The following is a 25,717-nucleotide window of genomic DNA, read 5'->3' on the forward strand; positions in this document are numbered from 1 at the left end:
GACCGATATAGATTTCTTACAGTGACGCACATTCAGCAGAAGGATGCACAAATTTCATTAAGAGGCGCATCTTAGTCCGGCAAACATTTCTTCAAAACTGGCCTAGCTTCATTAATTGGGGCCAAAGTTTCCAATCATGCACAAACCATGCCATTACCCAGGACAGGACAATTTGCAAAGTAGATATTACCCCTAGCTAGCACTTAGATACTGCGAGATAAAGTTTATTGATTTTGATAAAATCTTAATAAATGGAATGATTTGTTTACCTAATTGTACCAATCCATGCCAATGCCTTGAAAGGGTTCTTACACAATCACTACTGCCATCATGAGACAAAGAGAAGCAGAATATGGTGCTTCTCTGTTTACATGCATTTTACTCATTATTTATTACGTGGAAGCCATGATGAATTCATTGCTGATTCAGTAATAAATAAGGAAGTTCTATAGGGACGGTCCACAGGGACGGTCCGCAGGGAAGGTCGGCGGGGACGGTCCGCAGGGAAGGTCGGCGGGGACGGTCCGCAGGGAAGGTCGGCGGGGACGGTCCGCAGGGAAGGTCGGCGGGGACGGTCCGCAGGGAAGGTCGGCGGGGACGGTCCGCAGGGAAGGTCGGCGGGGACGGTCCGCAGGGAAGGTCGGCGGGGACGGTCCGCAGGGAAGGTCGGCGGGGACGGTCCGCAGGGAAGGTCGGCGGGGACGGTCCGCAGGGAAGGTCGGCGGGGACGGTCCCCAGGGAAGGTCGGCGGGGACGGTCCACAGGGAAGGTCGGCGGGGACGGTCCACAGGGAAGGTCGGCGGGGACGGTCCACAGGGAAGGTCGGCGGGGACAGTCCACAGGGAAGGTCGGCGGGGACAGTCCACAGGGAAGGTCGGCGGGGACAGTCCACAGGGAAGGTCGGCGGGGACAGTCCACAGGGAAGGTCGGCGGGGACAGTCCACAGGGAAGGTCGGCGGGGACAGTCCACAGGGAAGGTCGGCGGGGACAGTCCACAGGGAAGGTCGGCGGGGACAGTCCACAGGGAAGGTCGGCGGGGACAGTCCACAGGGAAGGTCGGCGGGGACAGTCCACAGGGAAGGTCGGCGGGGACAGTCCACAGGGAAGGTCGGCGGGGACAGTCCACAGGGAAGGTCGGCGGGGACAGTCCACAGGGAAGGTCGGCGGGGACAGTCCACAGGGAAGGTCGGCGGGGACAGTCCACAGGGAAGGTCCGCGGGGACAGTCCACTAGGAAAGTTCCGCAGGGAAGGTCCGTAGGGACGGTCCATAGGGAAGGTCCGCAGGGACGGTCCATAGGGAAGGTCCGCAGGGACGGTCCATAGGGAAGGTCCGCAGGGACAGTCCATAGGGAAGGTCCGCAGGGACAGTCCATAGGGAAGGTCCGCAGGGACAGTCCATAGGGAAGCTATATACCAGTGATGGTGAACCTTTTAGAGACCAAGTGCCCAAACTGCAATCCAAAACCCACTTATTTATCGCAAAGTGCCAACATGGCAATTTACCTGAATACTGAGGTTTTACATTAGAAAAACAACTCGTATATTAGCTTGTAAGCCCTGCACTCCAAGCCCAAGATACTAGCCACCGAATGCAGTGGAGGTCTGTTCTTGAGAATGGAGAGGATTTTTAATTTAATATAAAATTGAAAAGTGGTTTGTTTTTACAACCTCTTTGTAATTCTTATCCTTTATAATGATGAGAATATCCCTTTAAGCCAGGGATGTCAAATACACATAGGACTAAAGTTAAAAGCTTTGACAAAGTCAAACCGTACAGAAATAAAAGGGCTAGGAACAGGAGAACACCAATGTGGCTAAATAAGGATGTAAAATTAGGTCTATTTACTCTAGAAAAGAGAAGACTTAGGGGAGACCTAATATATATGTACAAGTATATCAGAGGGCAATACAGAGATCTCTCCAATGAACTGTTTGTACCAAGGACTGTGACAAGAACAAGGGGGCATTCTCTTCGTTTGGAGGAAAGACAATTTCTGCACCAGCATAGAAGAGGGTTCTTCACGGTAAGAGCAGTGAGGCTCTGGAATTCTCTTCCTGAGGAAGTGGTGATGGCCAACTCACTGAATGAATTTAAGAAAGGAATGGATGCTTTTCTTGTGAGTAACAGTATAGAAGGTTACAAATAACATAATATTATAGGTAGATGGTTGACCCAGCTTAGGGGAAGGAATTTTTTCCCTATGGAGAAAATTGGCTTCTACTCTGTGGGTTTTTTGCCTTCCTCAGGATCAACAATGCAGAACAGCTGCACTAAAAATAGGCTGAACTAGATGGACATAAGTTCTTCCTTCAGCCTTCAAAACTATGTTACTATGTATGCTGATATTTGTAAACAAAAAATGTCTACAATTGAGGAAATTTTTTCTTATTAACCCCTTAGCAACAGAGCCAGTTTGCAGCTTAATGACCTAGGCAATTTTTACAATTCTGACCACTGTCACTTTATGAGGTTATAACTCTGGAACGCTTTAATGGATCCCGCTGATTCTGAGATTGTTTTTTCGTGACATATTGTACTTCATGTTAGTGGTAAAATTTCTTCGATAAGTATTGTGTTCATTTATGAAAAAAACGGAAATATGACGAAAATTTTGCAATTTTAAAACTTTAAATTTTTATGCCCTTAAATCAGAGATGTGTCACACAAATTTCTTAATAAATAACATTTCCCACATGTCTAATTTACATCAGCACAATTTTGGAAGCAAAATTTTTTTTTGTGAGGAAGTTATAAGGGTTAAAAGTTTACCAGCGATTTCTCATTTTTACAACAAAATTTACAAAACCATTTTTTTTAATTTTTTTTTTTTAGGGACCACATCATATTTAAAGTCATTTTGAGGGGTGTACATGACAGAAAATACCCAAAAGTGGCACCATTCTAAAAACTAGACCCCTCAAGGTGCTCAAAACCACATTCAAGTAGTTTATTAACCCTTTACGTGCTTCACAGGAACTAAAGCAATGTGGAAGGAAAAAATTAATATTTAACTTTTTTTGCAAAAAATTTACTTCAGAACCAATTTTTTTTTATTTTCACAAGTGTTAAAAGAGAAAATCAATCACAAAATTTGTTGTGCAATTTCTCCTGAATACGCTGATACCCCATATGTGGGGGTAAACCACTTTTTCAGCACACGGCAGAGCTCGCAAGGGATGGAGCGCCGTTTGACTTTTTCAACGCAGAATTGACTGGAATTGAGATCAGATGCCATGTTGCGTTCGGATAGCCCTTAATGTGCCTAAACAGTGGAAACCCCCAACAAGTGACCCCATTTTGGAAACTAGACCCATTAAGGAACTTATGTAGATGTGTGGTGAGCACTTTGAACCTTCAAGTGCTTCACAGAAGTTTATAATGTAGAGCCGTGAAAATGAAAAATCCATTTTTTTTCCACAAAAATGATATTTTCAACCCCAAATTTTTATTTTTACAAAGGTAACAGGAGAAATCATACCCCCACAGTTGTTGTGCGATTTGTCCTGAGTACGCTGATACCCCATATGTGGGGGGGACCACTGTTTGGGCGCATGGGAGAGCTTGGAAGGGAAGGAGTGCCATTTTGGAATGCAGACTTTGATGGAACGGTCTGCGGGCGTCATGTTACGTTTGCAGAGCCCCTGATGGGCCTAAACAGTGGAAACTCCCCACAAGTGACCCCATTTTGGAAATTAGACCCCCCAAGGAGCTTATCTAGATGTGTGGTGAGCACTTTGAACCCCCAAGCGCTTCACAGAAGTTTATAAACGCAGAGCCGTGAAAATAAAAAGTCTTTATTTCCACAAAAGTGATTTTTTTAGACCCCAATTTTTAGACCCCCAAAGTTGCTAAACAGTGGAAACCCCTCAATTCTTGCTCCAACCCTAACCCCAACACACCCCTAACCCTAATCCCAACCCTAACCCTAGTCCCAACCCTAATCCCTAATCATAATTCTAACCCTAATCCTAGTTCACCCTAACCCTAATTCTAACCCTAGCCCTAATGGAAAACTGAAAAAAAAAAATATTTTGGGGGGGTTATGTGCTATTTTTTTCATTTTGATCACTATGATAGTTTATCACAGTGATCAAAATGAATGAATGGAATCTGCCAGCCGAAGGCGGCAGATTCCCAGTGGGCGCACTGCGCATGCGCCCGCCATTTTCTTCCAGATCCAAGATGGCGATGCCCACCGGAGGACGCCGGCGGGACGTGGGACCACGGAGAGGTACCGGGGGGGGTGGTGGAATCGGGGACCCTAGTTCTCTCTCCTCTGATGTGTGATCACATCAGAGGAAAGAGAAATTTAATGCAAAAATCAAGGCTTTTTCTTTTGCGGTCGCCGTTATAAGGTTAATAACGGCGATCGCAAAAGCGGGGTCGGTAAAAACCGACCAATTCAAGTTCTCTGGGGTCTCGGCTACCCCCGGCCGCCGAGACCCAAAATCCGACACTGGGGGGTGCTATTCACTTTCTCCACAGCGCCGTGAATTAGCGGCGCTATGGTTTATGTACAATTAATTACCGCCGTTAAAAAGCATATCGGCGGTCGCTAAGGGGTTAAATAATTCCCCCAACAAAGAACGGTGGCCCCATCATAGTATGATTCTTCAACTGTAATCCCCACACAGATCTTTATACAGTATAATGGGCACAAAAAAATCCTCCATATAGTACAATGGATCCACATAGTCCTCCCATACAGTACAATGGGCCCCACTTAGTCCTGCATAAAGTGTAATGGGCCCCACATAGCGCTCCATACAGTATAATAGGCCCACATAGTGCTCCGTACAGTACAATGGCCTCACATAGTGCTCCATACAGTATAATGGCCCCATGTGGTGTTCCATTAGGTTTAATGGCCCCACATGGTGCTCCGTACTGTAAAATAGCCCAACATCATGCTCCATACAGTATAATAGCACTACATGGTGCTCCATGCAGTATAATGCACCCCACATAATGCTCCATACTATATAATGGCCCCACATAGTGCTCCATACTGTAAAATGGCCCCGCATAGGGTTCTATACTGTATAATGGTCCCACATGGTGCTCCAAACTATTTAATTGCCCCACATAGTGATCCATACTGTATAAGGGCCCCACATAGTGCTCCATACTGCATAAGGGCCCCACATGATGCTCCATACTGTATAATGGCTACACAGTGTTCCATACAGAAGCATAATGGCCCCACATAGTGATCCATAATGTATAATGTGCCCACATAGTGCTGAATACTGAATAATGACTCCACATAGTGCTCCATACAGTATAATGGCCCCGCATGATGCTCCATACTGTATAATGGCCCCATATGATGCTGCATTCTGTATAATTGCCCCATATGATGCTCCATACTGTATAATGGCTATATGTAGTGTTCCATTTATATATATATATATATATATATATCTCTCTCTATCTCTGAGTGTATGTATGTGTGTATATATCAAGCCACACCCATTCCACATAGCTCCTCCCACTGGCAAATGGAGATCGGGGTTGCTGAGGGAAAGTGCGGGATGCAGAGTGGAGTTGCGAGGGAGAGAGCGGGACACGGATGGAGAGCGGGATGACGCATGGAGAGTGGGGCTGCGGAGGGACAGAACAGGACGGCGCATGGAGAATGCGGCTGTAGAGGGAGATAGCAGGACGGTGGGTGGAGAGCGGGGCTGTTAAGGGAGAGAGCGGGACGCGGGTGGAGAACTGGTCGGCTGAGGGAGAGACGGCCAGTGGAGACAGGGGTTGGGAGGGAGAGCGCGGGATGGCCAGTGGAGACAGGGGCTGCTGAGGGAGAAAGAGGGGCTGTGGAGGGACAATGCGGGACGGCGATTGGAGAGTGGGGCTGCGGAAGGAGAGAGCGTGATGTGGATGGAGAGCTGGGCTGCGGAGTGAAAGAGGGCTCCTCAGCCAGTACTGTATAATGGCCACATGTAGTGCTCGATACTGTATAATGAGCCCACATAGTGCTCCATACAGTATAATGGCCTCATATAAAAAAAAATACTCACCTCTGCCCGTTCTAATGCTGATCTGGTCTCTTCATACATGACAGTCCTACCTATTGGGCACACATGCCATCTCATCAGCACTAGCGTGGCAGCTACTCTCCTCAGCCCACGCACCATGCCCCTCATTACTAGCGCTCACCTTCCTCATAACACGTGCAGACTGATGGGAGACCGTGCGGCCTGATGGGAGTGTGCTCGTGCAGAGGAGAGTAGCCGCAGTGCTAGTGATGAGGGAGATGGTGGGCGGGCTGAGGAGAGTGGTGGCGGCGCTACTGCTGAAAAGATGGCGCGTGTGCCCCCTCTGCCACGCGTGCCATAGGTTCATCACCGCTGATATATAGGGACATTCTATACAGAAGGTCTATAGGGACGGTCCATATGGAAGGTCGGGACGGACCATAGGAAGGGTCTGTAGGGACAGACCATATTGAAGGTCCACCTTGGGAGCTTTTGTTGTTTTTTAGATGCATCGAAAATGAAAATAAAAGGAAGCAATAACCATGTGTCTGCAGATTCTGTGCAGATCTGTATATTTCCATGGTAACACATTGTAAACAAACTGTGTAGTCTCATTTTGCTTTCACTTTACCAACCATCTATCCCAGTTTCCGCCAACATATCGTTTGCAACATTTGTCAAAGTCCCTTTAAATCAAAAAGAAAAAAACGTATTATAATAAAAAGATTCTTCACTTCTAGAATCTTGCCAAATAATTTGAAGTAGTACAATATTTTTGAGACAATATGAACTAGAGAAATCTGTAATTGTAATTTTAAAACTAAATTTTATAAGCATTGTTCCAATCTACTTTTATAAGGATATTAACCTTCTTAGCCTCAGGATAGATATCCGCTTTATTCTCTTCTTATGAAATCTCTCACATCTTAATGAGTTTATTTTTCTTTACACTTTATAATATTTTTAAAGACCTGAATGTTACACTTTATAATATTTTTAAAGACCTGAATGTTAATGCAATGGTAAAAGATGTGTTAAATATTGAACTACATAAGGATGACACTTTTCTTGTATTAGGGTATGTGCACACGTTGCGTATTCGTCTGCGGATCCGCAGCGGATTTGGCCCTGCGGATCCGCAGCAGTTTTCCAAGAGATGTACAGTACCATGTTATCCTATGGAAAACAAAAATCCTACATGTGAATAAGCCCTTGAGATGCTGCTGTTTAAAGCATGGTTCATGACTAAATGCTCTTGTATTTATTACAGGTAATGAGCATCCTCAGTAGTCCCAGCGGAGTGGCCCCACAGTCCCAGTCAGAATTTTCAATTTCTCCTTTGCACAGTGGGTTGGAAACAAGTAACTCCCTCTCAGCTAGCTGCAGCCAGCGCAGTGACTCCATCAAGTCTGTGGACAGCCTCTCTACATCCCAATCCTACTGTGCACCAACTTACAGTACAACAGGTTACAGCATGGATCCTGTCGCTAGTTACCAGTATGGACAATATGGACAAAGTAAGTGTCAAGAAATCTTTGAAGTTTCACATTTGCGTCTGTTTGCACAGCGTTTCATCCGCAGCAATCCGTATGCGTCATGTTTTCCTATCTTTAACATGGTGTATTCAGGGGCATGCGTTTGCATCAGTTCGCATGCGTCAGAATGCGTTGTTTTTCGGTGTGTGGTGGGGTCTGGCGAACGCATCATATTGGATTTTTGGAAGAGGCAAAAATAAGTCAAATATGTGCATTAATGCGCATGCGGATGAGTGCGTCAAATAAACGCATTACTGTCTATGGGAACGCATGCGTTTTTCACATAATCATGTCCGGGAAATGAGACATGCCCATTGGGTGTGGCTTGTGTCAAGGAAATTTTCCAAACGCATTAACTGAAAGGCAAACGCATGCAAAAAAACGCATGCAAACGCAGCGTTTTTTTGCCGTCATACATAAGCTGATGCGGATAAAAAAAAAAAATGCGGCGTAAACATGCATTAGTATGCGTTTTGACATGCATTTGCGCATGCAGACAAAACGCTGCGCACACAAACGCTAATGTGAACCTAACCTTACAAAAGTATAAAATGTACTATGTATATAGTCATACTTTGCCATTTGCAGTACAGTTAGCACATTTTTAAAAATACCTTATTACGGTACTTGCAAAATCATTATCAGTTTTTTTTATTCAGAGGTTTGTAATTCAGAAAATGGATATTGGAATGTAACCGATTTGTAGGTAACAAATATGGCACTGAATATTCCATTACAAGTTTTGTCAATGCTGCAAACATCTGTACATCCACCCTGCAATAACCAGCAGAATAACAACCAGAAATTGAAGATGTTACCTCACATCTGGGCTAATTAAAATACAACCACTCTAAGGCCTCATTCAGACGTCAGTGAATCATGTATGCGTTTCTAGCAATGCTTTTCAAGGATACTGTAGAACGTACCCATTAAAGTCTATGGTTCCATTAACATGTCCATTTCTCTTTGGGGATTTTGTGTCCACAAAAATCATGTATACATGTCCGTTTTTCATCCAACTCACTGATTAAAATTGCCCCTATTAGAGTATGGGTCCATGAAAATTGTGGACAGCACACGGATGGCAAGCATGTTCCATTTGCATGCTGTCTGATACAAATTGTAGTGGATGGCAGAAGCTTTGCAGTTTAATAATTTTTATTTTCATCAGTAATAATCACTGATGAAAAACTCAAAGGTAACTGAAGGAAAACAGCAGAAGCTTGAAAAGGGGGTGCAAAATTACAGTAAAAAGAAGGCACTTAGACTGGCTAATACAGTGGGGGAAAAAATATTTAGTCAGTCACCAGTTGTGCAGGTTCTCCCACTTAAAAAGATTGAGAGCGGCCTGTAATTGACATCATAGGCAGACCACAACTATGAGAGTCAAAATGAGGAAACAAATCCAGAAAATCACCTTGTCTGATTTGGCAACATTTATTTTGCATATTACGGTGGAAAATAAGTATTTGGTCACCTAAAAACATGCAAGATTTCTGTCTCTCACAGACCTGTAACTTCTTCTTTAAGAGGCTCCTCTGTCCTCCACTCATTACCTGTAGTAATGACACCTGCTTGAACTTATCAGTATAAGGCTGGTTTTACACTTGCTGTGTTTTTTGTGGCCCGTTTTTGTGGTCCTTTTTTGCGGGCCGTATGTCTGATTTTTGTGGTATCCTGCAAAAACGGACCACAAAAAACCATCACGGTGTACTGCAAAAACAAGCAAACTTTGTTTTTGCGGTACCATTGAAACGCATTGCGGCCGTGACCGTAAGGAAGCTTGATATTTTTTTACAGCCACAAATACGGCCCTCAAGGCCATACGGAGCACGGCCCTCCTACTAATTTTTGCGGGCCGATTTTGCGGCCCTGTGGAAATCTATTGGGTGTAAAACCAGCCTAAAAGACACCTGTCCACAACCTCAAACAGTCACAATTCAAACTCCACTATGGTGAAGACCAAATTGTAGCCCTGCACCAGACTGGGAAGACTAAATCTGCAATAGGAAAGCAGCTTGGTGTGATGAAATCAACTGTGGGAGCAATAATAAGAAAATGGAAGACAAACAAGACCACTGATAATCTCCCTCGATCTGGGGCTCCACGAAGATCTCACCCCATGGGGTCAAAATGATCACAAGAACAGTGAGCAAAAAATCCCAGAACCACATGGGGGGACCTGCATAGAGCTGGGACCACCGTAACAAAGGCTACCATCAGTAACACACTACGCTGCCAGGGACTCAGATCCTGCAGTGCCAGACGTGTCCCCCTGCTTAAGCGAGTACATGTCCAGGCCCGTCTGAAGTTTGCTAGAGAGCATTTGGATTATCCAGAAGAGTATTGGGAGAAGGTCATATGGTCTGATGAAACCAAAGTAGAACTGTTTGGTAGAAACAAAACTCGCCGTGTTTGGAGGAGACAGAAAGCTAAGTTGCATCCAATGAACACCATACCTACTGTGAAGCATGGAGGTGGCAACATCATGCTTTGAGGCTGTTTCTCTGCAAAGGGACCAGGACGACTGATACATGTACATGAAAGAATGAATGGAGCCATGTATTGTGAGATTTTGAGTGCAAACCTCCTTCCATCTGCTATGTCATTGAAGATGAAACGTGGATGGGTCTTTCAGCATGATAATGATCCAAAGCACACCACCAGGGCAACGAAGGAGTGGCATCGTAAGAAGCATATGAAGGTCCTGGAGTGGCCTAGTCAACCTCCAGATCTCAACCCCATAGAAAACCTTTAGAAGGATTTGAAAGTCCATGTTTCACAGCGACAGGCCCAAAACATCACTGCTCTAGAGGAGATCTGCATGGAGGAATGGGCCAACATACACCAACAGTGTGTGCCAACCTTGTGAAGACTTACAGAAAATGTCTGACCTCTGTCATTGCCAACAAAGGAAATATAACAAAATATTGAAATGAACCTTTGTTAATGACCAAATACTTATTTTCCACCATAATATGCTAAATAAATCTTGCAAAATCAGACAAGGTGATTTTCTAGTTTTGTTTTCTCAAGTTTGACTCTCATAGTTGTGGTCTACCTATGATGTCAATTACAGGCCTCTCTCATCTTTTTAAGTGGAAGAACTTGCACAAATGGTGGCTGACTAAATACTTTTTTTCCCTACTGTATATGTGAGCTCAACAGCCATCATCAAGGCGTCCTTCAATGTTGGGTCCTTGAAACTGAAAATACACCTCTTCTGAGCTAAAAAGCCTACAATTTATAGGGCAAGAGGGAAACAGCCAATTAAAACAGCCTTAGGCTGATGGGAGTAGGAGTGCATGTCATAGGATTTTGCTACAAACAGAAAAACTGACAAGCACATCCAAACTAGTGTGTACAGGTGCCAGCTAAGGCAATAAGAGAAAATATAGCTGCATTAAGAAAGATAAGTCATGAATGTCTGATCGTTTGGGGTCTGACACCCAGCACCCACGCCGATCAGCTGTTCTTGGTGGCCAACTTGAACTGCTCAATTGCGGAGCAGCTCCATTTTCTGATAGTGGCTGCTGCAGAGTACTATTGATTTGAATAGGAGGTGGATGTAATACCCTACTGCATCCAGTATCAGGAGATGAAGCAGTTCCGGAATTGAGCTGCTACGGCCAGTGGCCACCACAGACAACGCTAAGAATACCTGATCGACGGGCGTGCCCCGGGTGTCGAAACCCGAACAATCAGACATTGATGACCTATCCTAAGGATAGTTCATCAATGATAAAGGAGTGGACAACCTCTTCAGTCTCTGACAAGCAACAAAATTGGAAAGTGAGGTAGCACTTTCATTAACCCATGCGACGCTTCAGCTCCAATTCTTGAGAAAAGCTAAGTGAAGCTGAAACGTCACATGGGTATGAGACCTAAGGAATTATTTTAAAAAAATGTCAAAGATCCATGAACTAAGGGAAGACATAACAAATTTGGTGTATCTCACTAGCCATGGTAGACACGTTAATTTTCCCTACACCGCCTCATGGCTGACATGTACACAAATAAAATGCGAACTAAATTCTGAACGTCACTAATAAATCTGTAATTTACTATACGACTTCTAGCTAGGCCACTTGTACTTAGCACTTTATAAATCAATTGAACCACATATAGATAATTAACAGCGTTTATTCGGGGTCCTATCCTGTACTTTGTGATATAATAATAATAATCTTTATTTATATAGCGCCAACATATTCCGCAGCGCTTTACAGTTTAACAGTTTCAAAACACAAGTCATAAGTAACAACGTTAACAATACAATAATTAAAGCAAAATAAGACGAAATAAGATGACCCTGCTCGTGAGAGCTTACAATCTACAATGAGGTGAGGGAGATACAAAGTACAGGTGTGTATTTACAATTGTATATTTACAATGAAGGTCCAGCCATCTTGAGGGAGTGAAGGATGGATGGATAATAGTGAATGGGCTACACACGCACACTTACACATAGAATGACTTTGATTAGTGAACGTGATAAGCCACTCTGAACAAATGTGTTTTGAGGGAGCGCCTGAAACTATGCAAGTTGTGGTTAGTCCTAATTTCTTGGGGGTAGAGCATTCCAGAGGATAGGAGCAGCATGGGAGAAGTCTTGGAGTCGGGAGTGGGAGGTACGGATTAGTGCAGAGGTTAGTCGAAAGTCGTTTGCAGAGCACAGCGATCGGCTAGGCCGATAGACAGAAATGAGGGAGGAGATGTAGGGGGGTGCCGCACCGTGGAGAGCTTTGTGGGTGAGAACAAGTACTTTGCATTGGATCCTATAATGAATGGGCAGCCAGTGTAATGACTGACGATATGATATGAATGCGGGCACGCTTTGCTTCTTATGGATGCCATAGCCTGTATCAAACAGTACAGATGGTTTCAACAATAATAGTGCCTATTACTTTTAATGCCTAAATGAATACCATGTGTTTCAGCCGCCTCTGCTCCTGCGCTGACCCTGACCTTTCTCCCACCTCGTGCATGTTTGGGGCACACCTGCAATTAATAGTCAGAATCTATTCCAACCCCAGCCTCAGGCATACCGGCTGATTTAAAAAGGCATCATGATCAGTACTACTCAGAATAAACTGCAGCATTGCATCATGTATTATTTAGACATTAACACTTCTTATACCTCTAATGCATAAAGGACAAACAATGTATTAATGGATCCAAGCCAGTGGTAAATAAAAAAATAAATAAAATAAAAATAAATAATTATGGGTATGTAATTTCCAATTTGAACATTGGAACACTGAAATTTGTCCCTGTATAATATTATGACACATACCGGTATATCCAACAATATTCTTCTGCCTAACCGGATCCATTGACTTTTTGGGGCGCTTGGCACACACAGGTCTTTCTCTGATGCCCATACTGATAGGACACAGAAGCGTGAAAGGAAACCTAATGGATATGACAACTCTAATAAGCGTCCTGTCTGGATGAGTTCTCCCCTAAGGATAAAGCTGACACACCACTGACGACTCATATTTCTTTACTTATTGACAGCAACTTCTAAATCACTATTAATTTAATTTGAAACATTAACAGGAATGGATAGTCTTTGTATTGTATGGCACCTGAGTTATTTATGTGAAGTATTAGAGCAATGGAAATATTAAAAGGTAGCTTTAAAAACTAGGGAATAAAAAATACTATGCATCTGCAATGCAATTAGTCCTACTGACCTAAATGGCAGCGGAAGGTAAATTCCTAGACTAATTCTGTATTGTCTAACAGGCTGCCTTGTTGAGCAGATAGAAATGCCACAAACAATTTTTTAATGTATTTTTACTAATTTAGTTGGAATATTTTCCCCTTTTTGTGTTCACAAGAAAATGCATAGGGCTAAAATGAATTAAACAAAATAATTTGTGTACATAACGGCAACTTAACCCTTCACTAACTGTTTCAGATCTATTTTCCAGCTGCTGTTGATTACTTGGCTAAAAATGTTAGCCTGTCCACACAGCGCCGGATGAAGCTTGGCGAACACTCTGCTGTCTTGGGCCTTTTACCTGTAGAAACGGGACAAGCATACTGAAGAGTTCACACCCCAGTAGATGCTACAAGTCCGGTGCCAGAGGGCTCTACATCTTTCAGTAAACATTTGTACCCATCCTCTTTCATCTACTGAGAAAATAAAACAGAGCCAATTCTCTGCAACCATAAAGTATTGCCGTCTAATGTCAGCACTTGTCCATTCAATGTTTCAAGAAACTTCTGAATGACTACTGAAAATTCTCAAACACTGTCATGCCTTCTCAGCAAATCACTGTTGCAGAACATGATGCAAGAACCAATTAGTTTTGAATTGGAACAATATTCAGCTGTGATATACATATGATATACATAAGAACAAGGTTCAAATACGGAAAAATTAGCCCTTACACTACAACCAGATGTGTAACAATTCATATTTAGAGTGTAAGCTTTTTGTCATCATTTACCCACATTTCATTCCATGAATTTAACTGCACTTAAAAAACACTCCCACATCATTCCATAAAGCGGAGGAGGTGTGAAGCAAACACTAAAATTCACTCAAAGGAGTCTAGATACAAGTATACATATACTCAGCAACAATAAATACTATAGAGAAATGTTTACTTACTTGAAAATGTAAGGAAATTAATGCTCTTTTCAATTACTACTTTTTGTATTAATTAGGTCAATGCTATAGAAATTGAAACAAATCACAGATAATAATAAAGTTGTCATCAACATGGACCAAGTTCACCCAGTCACACAGAACAACTGTAGAGTTCTAACTATACTTATGTCCCTTACATAATGAATTGGTCAATGACATATGAATTATTTGGAATAATGCGTGGATGGAGGTCTGAAAAAAAAAAATCTAGGCAATTAGTCTGCTAAATTATCTGGAAATGTAATAACCAAATGTATAAAATGTTTATTTTCCTTTCTACAATACAATAACAAAGTATCACACTTGTGGCACATTCAACTATGTAGTAATATTTCATTTCATTACATTCCAAGAGGGATAGAAAATGTACTACGATGCAAATCTACTAACGAACAGATTCCATACAGTCAAGTATAGATAACAGTCATTACAGAAGTACTGTGGACCAATAATATTTTAGGAACATATTGCTATTCCATTGAAAATTGTTGAGGAGACCACAATCAGCTTTGAAGTCATGTTTTAGCTATTGGTTTATGATATGTACATAGTTAACCTGATCCAGATGAGAAACAGTGCTGAGGCTCATTTCGGTGAATATCTTCACAAGAGATGTATAGTAAGGTGGATGTATATGAAATATGTGATGTCTTCAAAAAACATGTATACATTATGTTTCCAGAGAAAAATATTGATATGGGGATTGGTGGTTATTAAAGAGGAGCAAAGGGCATGTTTTTTCCTAAGATACCAAGCACTCAGCATAATAATGTTTTCTCTTCCTGTATTAGAAGACAACATGCTCTTATTGACGTCCCTGGAAGGGGCAACAAGAAAACAATGTAAAAAGACATTCCAAGTGGCGTTAAAGAATCAAAAATGGAGCTGTTATTGCTTGCACATATGAACAATTGACATTTTTTTTTTATATATATTTCTATAAAATGGACATTAGAGGGATGTTGCTTGGAACCACATGGACTATACTGTGGCTGCAGTATCCCACCGAAAACTGTATATTAACTGCTTCTAAGTCTTTAGTCTAATTCCACCATCACAGGAAGGATCCTTCTATAACATTGGTAGGCATTCCATAGAAACTGACTGTCACGTCTGTGTCTGATTTCATGTCACTTCAAGCGTGTACATATATGTGTATATATATGTGCATACATATATATATAATCCCACTATAATTTATTCAGCTATATTAAGTCGTAGACTAGAAAGATAAACTTGTACTTGTTTTACCCTAACTACTGCCCACTGAGGTCTGCAAACTCCAGATAACCTCTCCAGCAGTGACAGGGTTAACTACCTGCGCCTGTGTGTGTTTTTTGTGTACCTCAGGCATTGCTGTTATGCATTAAAAAAGATGAAGCCTACTCTCTTTTGTGTGGCATTTGTTCATTGAGATGTAGATAATGTTTATTCTACTAGACACTTACCCTCATTACACTACCCTGTACGTCAGCTTGAGTCAGTTATGGTAAAAGTTAAAGGGAACATGCCATCTCGTTTTGCCACTATAAGATGCGGCCACTGCCTTTTGGGGCTTATCTACAGCATTATATAATGCTGTAGATAAGCCCCCGATCTGACCTTAAAGAGAAGAAAAACAAGTTTTATTATACTCACCCGGGGGGGGTGGTCAGGTCTGATGGGTGTCGCAGGTCATGGCACTTCCCATCCTCATGCGATGTCGTCATCCTGCTTGCTTCGTGCCGCGCTCCTGCGCAGGCGTACTGATCTGCCCTGTTGAGGGCAGAGCAATGTACTGCAGTACGCAGGCTCCGGGAAAGGTGAGAGAGCCCCAGCGCTTGCACACTGCAGTACTTTGCACTACCCTCAACAGGGCAGATCAGTACGCCTGCGCAGGAGCGCGACACGAAGCAAGCAGGATGACGACATCGCATAAAGATGGGAGGCGCCGGACCTGGGGCCTGTGTCACCCATCGGACAGGACTGCCCCAGGGTGAGTATAATAAAACTTGTTTTTCTTCTCTTTCAGGTCAGACCGGGGACTTATCTACAGCATTATAGAATTACTAGATAGTGGCCTGATTCTAACGCATCGGGTATTCTAGAATATGTATGTAGTATATTTATGAAGATTTAATAATAATGCAATAATGCACCCCCCAATCCTGATATGCATGGTCCTATCACCCCCCTAATCCTGGTATGCATGATCCCTTCACTCCCCAATCTTGATATGTATGGTCCCCCTCACCCTCCAATCCTGGAATGCATGGTCCTCTCACCCCCCAATCCCGGTATGCATGGTCCTCTCACCCCTCTTTCCTGGTAAGCATGGTCCCCTCACCCCCCTTTCCCGGTATGCATGGTCCCCCTCACCCCCCTTTCCTGGTATGCATGGTCCTCCTCACCCCCCTTTCCTGGTATGCATGGTCCCGTCACCCACCTCTCCTGGTATGCATGATCACCCTCACCTCCATTTCCTGGTATGCATGGTCACCCTCACCCCCCCTTTCCTGGTATGAATGGTCCCCCTCACCCCCCCTTTCCTGGTATGAATGATCCCCCTTACCCCCCCTTTGCTGGTATGTATGGTCACCCTCACCCCCCTATCCTGGTATGCATGGTCCCCTCACCCCCCTTTCCTGGTATGCATGATCCCCTTGCCCCCCTATCCCGGTATGCATGATCCCCTCGCCCCCCTTTCCTGGTATGCATGGTTACCCTCACTCCCCTTTCCTGTTATGCATGGTCCCCCTCACCCCCTTTCCAGGTATGCATGGTCCAGTCACCCCCCTTTCCTGGTATGCATGGTCACCTCACCCCCCTACCCTGATATGCATGGTCCCTCTCACCCCTAGGAAACTGCACACATACAAAAAAAATAAAATAAACATTTATACTCATCCATCTTTCCTGTAGTCCAGCGCTGTCCCGTTGTGCTGGAGGCTGGGGGAGGAGTTTGGCACTGGCGCCAGAGTACGCGCATGCGCATACCACGCTGTGTCTTCAGGAACATGGCATGTGCAATTCTCACGCACACTCCTGCCCCGGCATCTTCCGGTCCCAGTAAGGCTTAGCGCGAAGGACCGAAGATGACGTCACTCTTGCAAGAGCGCGACGTCATCATCTGTCTTTGGCGCAAAGCCTTGGTGGGACTGGAAGATGCCGGGCGCGTAGCGAGAGAATGGAAAGAGTCCGGGGGCCGTCGGAAGGTGAGTATATCACTATTTTTTATTTTAATTCTATTTTTTACAGATTTATGGTACCCAGGGTTCGGAGGAGTCTCCTCTCCTCCGGACCCTGGCTACCATCCGCACATTAGGCTGCGACCAATCAGCGACGCGGGATTTCCGTTACAGACAGAATTAGATGATTATATATAGATAGAATACTGTAAATAAGCCCCAAAAGGCAGTGGCTGCATCTTATATCGGCAAAACGAGGTGACAGGTTCCCTTTAAGGAAGTTACCAAATTGGGAATCCCATTCTGATTGACATGTTGCGAAAGGACAATGGATGAAAACTTAGGCTACACGCTGAGTAAATGGATGCAGAAATTTCTGCATCTCTTGGCAGGAAAAATGCAGCTCCAAAAACATACATTTTTCCTTGTGCTTCTGACTGATTTGAGTGAAGTCAGTGGTGAAGAAATGCTGGAAAAAAAAAACCCACACAGAACAGACATGCTGCAGATTATATTCTGCACCAAATCTGCAAGTGACAAACAAGCAATGTGTGCAAGAAACAACGGGTTTCTCATTCACTTTGCTGGCATCCAGATTGATTCAAATTTTGCTAACAAATCTGCACCAAAACTGCAACGTATGTGCACAAGCCCTTACTCGAAAGGTCTCTCTCCAGGCAGCTCAATATCAATTGGTGGCTCTGATAGGAATCATGTCACTTCTTTTCTGCGGATTCCGCTGTGGTTTACCATCTCCTCCTATTGTAGAGATGATAAACCGCAGGGCAAAACCGCAGCCTATTCCGCAGGACTTTTGACCTGAAATTTACCTGCAGATTTTACAAAATCCGCAGAGGAGAAATCCGCAGCACCTAAAAACTACATGTGCACATACCCTCAGGTTATGTTTACACTGGGCATTTTTGCTGCTTTTTTATGCTAATTTTCAGCTGCTTTTTACAGTACCAGCAAAGCCAATGATATTTCAAAAATCTCATGCACACACATTGGTTTTGATTGTTTTTCTTTGTCATCAGGATTTTGTTCTTTGCTGTGTTTTTTTGGACATACAGCATGTCACTTCTTTCAGCGTTTTTCACCCATTGGCTTGAATGGGTTTTGAAAAAATGCTGCAAAAACGCAGGTATCATTATTTGCAGCATTTTTGCTGCTGAAAAGTCATTGACATTAGCATGGACAAATAGACATAAGTTAGCCCAAAAAATGCACCAAAAAAAACACACCAAAAAAAGTACCTAAACCTGTGCTTTTGCTGCAGCTTCTTTCCTGCCAAGGAGTCAGGCTTTGCTGCAGAAAAAAATGCAGCAAAAACGCCCAGTGTGAACATACGATTCTTAACCTAGCAATACACAATAGATATGTTAGAAACATATACAATCCTGTCATGATTTATGCCAATTTTATGGCATAAATTAAAATTCATTTGTCAGCTGTGGTTGATTACGTCACATCTCAACTAAGCTCTGCCTACTTTTCAAAAACACAGATAAACAACGTTTACATTTTATTAATAAAAATTACACTTATAGGGCAAGGGAGAAGGACATAAATATACATGTGGTGACAAGCTGTGAAAAAAAGGGGTGTACAATATAGGAACAACGTCACATATCATAATATATCTCAGTGTCAGATATGAAAACAATAATAGAGGTGGCTGTATATGAAATAGCCATGTCATAGTATAAATTAACCCCTTTACCCCCAAGGGTGGTTTGCACGTTCATGACCGGGCCAATTTACAAATCTGACCACTGTCCCTTTATGAGGTAATAACTCTGAAACGCTTCCATGGATCCCGGTGATTCTGACATTGTTTTCTCGTGACATATTGTACTTCATGTTAGTGGTAAAATTTCATTGATATAACTTGCGTTTATTTGTGAAAAAAACGGAAATTTGGCGAAAATTTCGCAATTTTCCAACTTTGAATTTTTATGACTTTAAGCCCTTCCCGACCCATGACGCCTACGTAGGAGTCATGAAAAGCAGTGCCTAAACGACCCATGACGCCTACGTAGGCGTCATGCTATAAATCACCCTCCTGTTGGTCGGGTGACCGGGGTCAGTGAAAGGTCACCCGACCCGCACGCGCGCACACACAGGACCCTTTCTACTTCACCACGGGGGGGTGGCTTAGCCCCCACGTGGCTATGATCGCTCTGATTGGCTGTTGAAAGTGAAACAGAGCGATAGTAATATTTCATCAATGAAATTTGATGAAATATTTCAATCCAGCCATGGCCGATGATGCGGTAGCATAGGACATTGCTGGAGACACTAATCTGACCCCCCCACCGACTGACGGCACCAATCGGCTGCCGCCGTCATCATCAGCTCCCCCCAGCCTTCCGATCCCCCCTCACCCTCCCCGGTAGCTCCTGTCCCTCCCGGTGTCCTGCATCATGGGCACCGCCATCTTGGAAAATGGCGGGCGCATGCGCAGTGCGATTGTAATATTTCACCAATGAAATTTGGTGAAATATTACAATCAAGCCATGGCCGATGCTGCAATGGCATCGGCCATAGCTGGAGACACCGATGAGACCTCCCCCACGACTGACGGCAGCGATCGGCTGCCGCCACCGATTGACGGCAGCGATCGGCTGCCGCCGTCATCAGCTCCCCTCCCCCTTCCTTCCGCTCCCCCCAGCCTTCCGCTCCTCCCCCTCACCCCTCCGGTACCTCCTCTCGCTCTGGCCATCCCGGTGTCCTGCATCATGGGCGCCGTCATCTTGGAAAATGGCGGGCGCATGCGCAGTGCGCCCGATGGTATCTGCCGGCTGCAGATTCATTCATTTTATTTTTATCACTGTGACAAACTCTCACAGTGATCAAAATAAAAAAAAAGTAAATAAATCACCCCTTTATCACCCCCATAGGTAGGGACAAATAATAAAATAAAGAAAATATTTTTATTTTCCCATTAGGGTTACAATTAGGGTTAGAGTTGGAATTACGGTTAGTGATAGAAATAGGGTTAGGGTTAGAAATAGGGTTATAATTAGGGTTAGAATTGGAACTAGGGTTAAGATTAGGGTTATGATTAGGGTTGGGATTAGGGTTAGGGGTGTATTGGGGCTAGGGTTGGAGTTAGAATTGAGGGGTTTCCACTGTTTAGGCACATCAGGGGGGTCTCCAAATGAGACATGGCGCCACCATTTATTCCAGCCAATTTTGCGTTCAAAAAGTCAAACACTAGTCCCTCCATTCCGAGCCCCAACGTGTTCCCAAACAACCCCCACATACTGTATGTGGTATCAGTGTACTCAGGAACATTGCACAACAACGTTTGGGGTCTAATTTCTCCTGTTACCTTTGGGAAAATAAAAAATAATCATTTTTTTCCACAAAAATAATTTTTAATTTTCACGGCTCTGCGTTATAAACTTCTGTGAAGCACTTGGGGGTTCAAAGTGCTCACTATGCATCTAGATAAGTTCCTTGGTGGGTCTATTCTCCAAAATGGGGTCACTTGTGGAGGGTTTCTTCTGTTTAGGCACATCAGGGGCTCTGCAAACGTAACATGACGCCCGCAGACCATTCCATCAAGTCGGCATTTCAAAACACCACTACTTCCCTTCCGAGCCCCGACGTGTGCACAAACAGTGGGGTACCAGAATACACAGGACAAACTGGACAACAACCTTTGGGGTCCAATTTCTCCTGTTACCCTTGTGAAAAGAAAAAAATAGCGGGCTAAAAAATCATTTTTTGAGGGAAAAAAAATATTTTTTATTTTCACGGCTCTGCGTTATAAACTTCTGTGAAGCACTTGGGGGTTCAAAGTGCTCACTATGCATCTAGATAAGTTCCTTCGGGGTTCTAGTTTCCAAAATGGGGTCACTTGTGGGGGAGCACCAATGTTTAGGCACATCAGGGACTCCCCAAACGCGACATGGTGTCCGCTAATGATTGGAGTTAATTTTCTATTCAAAAAGTCAAACGGCGCTCCTTCCCTTCTGAGCTCTGCCATGCGCCCAAACAGTGGTTTATGACCACAAAATTGGCTGGAATTCAGATCGGACGCCATGTCACGTTTGGAGAGCCCCTGATGTGCCTAAACAGTGGAAACCCCCAACAAGTGACCCCATTTTGGAAACTAGACCCCCAAGGAACTTCTCTAGATATGTGGTGAGAACTTTGAACCCACGAGGGCTTCACAGAAGTTTATAACGTACAGCCATACGGTTAAAAAAAAAAATCATTTTTTCCACAAAAATGATCTTTTCACCCCCAATATTTATTTTCCCAAGGGTAACAGGACCCTAAAAATTATTGTGCAATTTGTCCTGAGTACGCTGATACCCCGTATGTGGGAGAAAACTACTGTATGGGCACACGTCGGGGCTCGGAAGGGAAGTAGTGACGTTTTGGAATGCAGACTTTGATGGAATGGTCTGCGGGTGTCATGTCGCGTTTGGAGAGCCTCTGATGTGCCTAAACTGTTGAAACTCCCCACAAGTGACCCCATTTTGGAAACTAGACACCCTAAGGAACTTATCTAGATGTGTGGTGAGCACTTTGAACACCCAAGTGCTTCACAGAAGTTTATAACGCCCGGGCGTGAAAATAAAAAAAACAAACATTTTTTTTTTTTTTCCACAAAAATGATATTTTTGCCCCCAATTTTTTATTTTTCTAAGGGTAACAGGAAAAATTGGACTCCAAAAGTTGTTTTGCAATTTGTCCTGAGTAGGCTGATACCCCATATGTGGGGGTAAAACACTTTTTGGGCGCATGGCAGTGCTTGAAAGGGAAGGAGCACCATTTGACTTTTTCAACGCAGAATTGGCTGGAATTGAGATCAGACGCCATGTTGCGTTTGGAGAGCACCTGATGTGCCCAAACAGTGGAAACCCCCCAATTCTAACTCAAACCCAAACCCCAACACACCCCTAACCCTAATCTCAGCCCTAACCTTAGCCCTAATGGGAAAATGGAAATAAATACATTTTTTTTTTTAAATTTTATTATTTTTCCCTAACTAAGGCTACTTTCACACTTGCGTTTTTTTTGCTGTGCGTTTTTTGCGCACACAAACGCATTATGCGTTTGTGTGCGTTTTTTTGCGGGTTTTGGTGCGTTTTTCAAAAACGCATGCTTTTTTTGCGCATACGTGCGCATTACAATGCGCATGCGTTTTTTGGGGGCAAGTCGGACGCACAAAAAATGCAACAGGATGCATTTTGTGCGCCCTAGCGCACACTACAAAAAAAAGCATGCGCATACAAACGCGTACAAACGCATGTGTATGCACACCTATGCGCACCCATGTAAAAGGTAGGGGGAAAAAACCGCATGCTTTTTTTACGCTAAAAAACAGCGCAAAAAAACGCAAGTGTGAAACCAGCCTAAGGGGGTGATAAAGGGGGGTTTGATTTACTATTTTTAGCGGGTTTTTATGTTTGGCAGCTGTCATATGCTAAAAGACACTTTTTATTGTAAAAATAGTTTTTGCATCACCACATTTTGAGAGCTATAATTTTTCCATATTTTGACACACTGAGTCATGTGAGGTCTTATTTTTTGCGGGACGAGTTGACGTTTTTATTTGTACCATTTACGGGTACGTGACTTTTTTGATTGCTTTTTATTCCGATTTTTGGGACGCAAAATGAGCAAAAACCAGCATTTCATGAATTTCTTTTGGGGGGTGCGTTACACCGTTTCGAGTGCAGTAAAATTGATAAAGCGGTTTTATTCTTCGGGTCAGTACGATTACAGAGATACCTCATTTATGTTGTTTTTTTTATGTTTTGGCGCTCTTATGCAATGAAAACAATTTTATATAAAAAATTATTATTTTTGAACCTCTATATTCTGCGAGCTATAACTTATTTTTTCGCTGATGACGGCTCTTTTTGCGGGACAAGATGACGTTTTCAGCAGTACCATGGTTATTTATATCAGTCTTTGCTCGGCGGTATGATAATAAAAAACAAAGCAAAAAATAATGTTTTATGTTTATTTTTTAAGGGGCTCGCTAAAGGGGTAAACTAATGGGACAGTTTTATAGGGCGGGTCGTTACGAACGCGGCGATACTAAATATGTGTACTTTTGTTTTTTTATTCCAAAAAATGAATTTATTAGGGTATATATATATTTTTTGTTTCATTTATTTAGCGATTTTTTTATAAATTATTTTTAACACTTTTTTTTTTTATTTACTTTATTACATTGTCCCAGGGGGGAGATTGCTGATCAGACAGGTTGCACAGCTCTCTGTCAGATCAGCGATGTGACAGGTGCTGCTGCAGGCTTTCTCAGAGCCTGCTCTCAGGAGGTACTGGGAAAAACGCCTCCCTGCAGGCCCCCGTCGCCATATTGGATCTGAGGACCTGCAGGGAAGGATCGCGCTGCTGCGGGGGTCTCAGGGAAGCACAGAGGGGAGCCCCCTCCCTGCCGATGCTTCCCTAAACCCCCGGTACACTGTGATCGTGTTTGATCGCAATGTGCCAGGGATTAACGTGCCAGGGCGACCGCCCCTGACCACATAGTGCCAGGTGTCAGCTGTGATAATCAGCTGACACCGGAAGCGCCACTGATCGCTATGATGTACTATCCCGTCCATGGGCATAGGGGCCTGGGTCCCGAGGACGGGATAGTACGTCAGATGTAAGTAAGGGGTTAAATATCATGTATCAATCAAGATCTCATGCCGAGTAATATACCTTATTTTTCGTATTATAAAAAGCACTTTTTTCCCCAAATTTGGGGGGAAAATGGGGGTGCGTCTTATAATGCGGATATACCATATCAGAGCGCTGCTGTGGGTGTCCGATGTGGCTGCTGCTGCGCTGTGTCCAGTGCTGCCGCTGTTCTGCTGTGCCCAGCGTTGCTGTGGGGGGCTCTGCCGACATTTTGTGAAAGGCCAGACCCCCCGCAGATCCGTGGTTTCCTGTGTATTGGACTCTGAGAAAATGGCCAAAAGGGGTGGAGCATGGGCACACGGAGTTCTCAGTACCAAGATCTCGGGAGATGATATCTCAGACATTTGTCCATCCGTCAGAATAAATCCCCAGATCTATGTCCTTCTAAAGAACCTAATAACTGTAAGATACAATATGGTTCCGCTCCAGGAAGACATCCAGGCCTCTCTTGAACCCCTCGACTGAGTTAGCCATCACCACCTCCTCAGGCAAGGAATTCCAGATTCTCACTGCCCTAACACAGTAAAGAATCCTCTTCTATGTTGGAAAAATATTCTCTCCTCCAGATGCAGAGAATGCCCCCTTGTGACCGTCATATTCATTTGTATAAACAGATCCTCGGAGGGATATTTGTATGGTCCCCTTATACATGGTTATTAGATCGCCCATCAGTCGTCTTTTTTCTAGACTAAATAATCCTAATTTTGCTAATCTCGCTGGGTATTGTAGTTCTCCCATCCCCTTTATTAATTTTGTTGCCCTCCTTTGTATTCGCTCCAGTTCCATTATATCCTTCCTGAGCACCGGTGCCCAAACCTGTACACAGTACTCCATGTGCGGCCTAACCAGGGATTTGTACAGAGGCAGATTTCATTTATACTATGACATGACTATTTCATATACAGAAACCTCTATTATTGTTTTCATATCTGACACAATGAGATATATTACATGATATATGTGACGATGTTCCTATATTGTGCGCCCCTTTTTTCACACTTGACTCCACATGTGTATTTATAACCTTCTCCCTTGCCCTATTAGTGTAATTTTTATTAATAAAACGTGTTATTTTTCATTCATCTGGACTATTAATCATAGATTTGATCCTCTGTGAATGTGTCCCATGACGAGCTGCCCGTTTGAGTCTGTGTCTATATTAGCATGGTTTGTAAACGGATATAGTGTCCTGATTTAACCATTTTAAATTAACCATGCTCCTGTTTTCTATGAGATATATCCATTTTTCAAAAAGTAGGTGGAGTTGGCCAGGACTAAAAACGCCAAAAGTTGATAAAATTTTACAACATTGCAAACATTTTTAATGTTTCATGAATACTGTTTGATGCATCATGGGGCGTAGTCTTATAATACTTATCAATATAAAAGGGCATATACAATAGCCAGTGATGTTTCATAAGGGTTGTAAACTATTGTCAGAGAGAGAGGGAGAGATCAGAAACTTATCATTAAGGCTGGGGTCAGACGTGCAAGAAACTGACGAGTCTCGCACTTCAATATCCGGCACTGAACACTCCAATACGAGTGCTGGGTATTGATTTGCGAGACTCGTGCAAATGTCCAAGATGTAACTAGCAAATGTGCAAAGTAATTATTTAACTCAAATCTCATTACAGCTCACAAAAAACACTTAAAAATGTGAAAAAGACCTAACTCCCTTCTAACTTGCTGA

The 25,717-nt window shown here is 43.4% G+C and overlaps 1 protein-coding gene and 1 long non-coding RNA gene across 6 annotated transcripts in view; one reads left to right on the forward strand and one right to left on the reverse strand.

Moving 5' to 3' along the window:
• Positions 1-15,567, forward strand: part of PAX7 (paired box 7) — a 175,538-nt gene extending 159,971 nt beyond the window's left edge. For 4 of the 5 annotated variants that reach the window (XM_073570297.1, XM_073570295.1, XM_073570296.1 and 1 more), the window contains exons 8-9: positions 7,254-7,500; positions 13,458-15,567. In XM_073570297.1, the coding sequence (XP_073426398.1) occupies positions 7,254-7,500; positions 13,458-13,573 (363 nt within the window). In that variant the 3' untranslated portion in view covers positions 13,574-15,567. Of the gene's footprint in view, positions 1-7,253; positions 7,501-13,444 lie in introns of all 5 variants that reach the window. The other variant, XM_073570298.1, reaches the window with a different exon arrangement.
• LOC141085146 (uncharacterized) overlaps positions 1-25,717 on the reverse strand; it is a 169,947-nt gene that overhangs the window by 139,387 nt on the left and 4,843 nt on the right. The window lies entirely within an intron of this gene.

The sequence above is a fragment of the Dendrobates tinctorius genome, unplaced genomic scaffold (assembly GCF_039654945.1).
Source record: "Dendrobates tinctorius isolate UK_male_01 unplaced genomic scaffold, ASM3965494v1 ptg000028l, whole genome shotgun sequence".
NCBI classification, from domain to species: domain Eukaryota; kingdom Metazoa; phylum Chordata; class Amphibia; order Anura; family Dendrobatidae; genus Dendrobates; species Dendrobates tinctorius.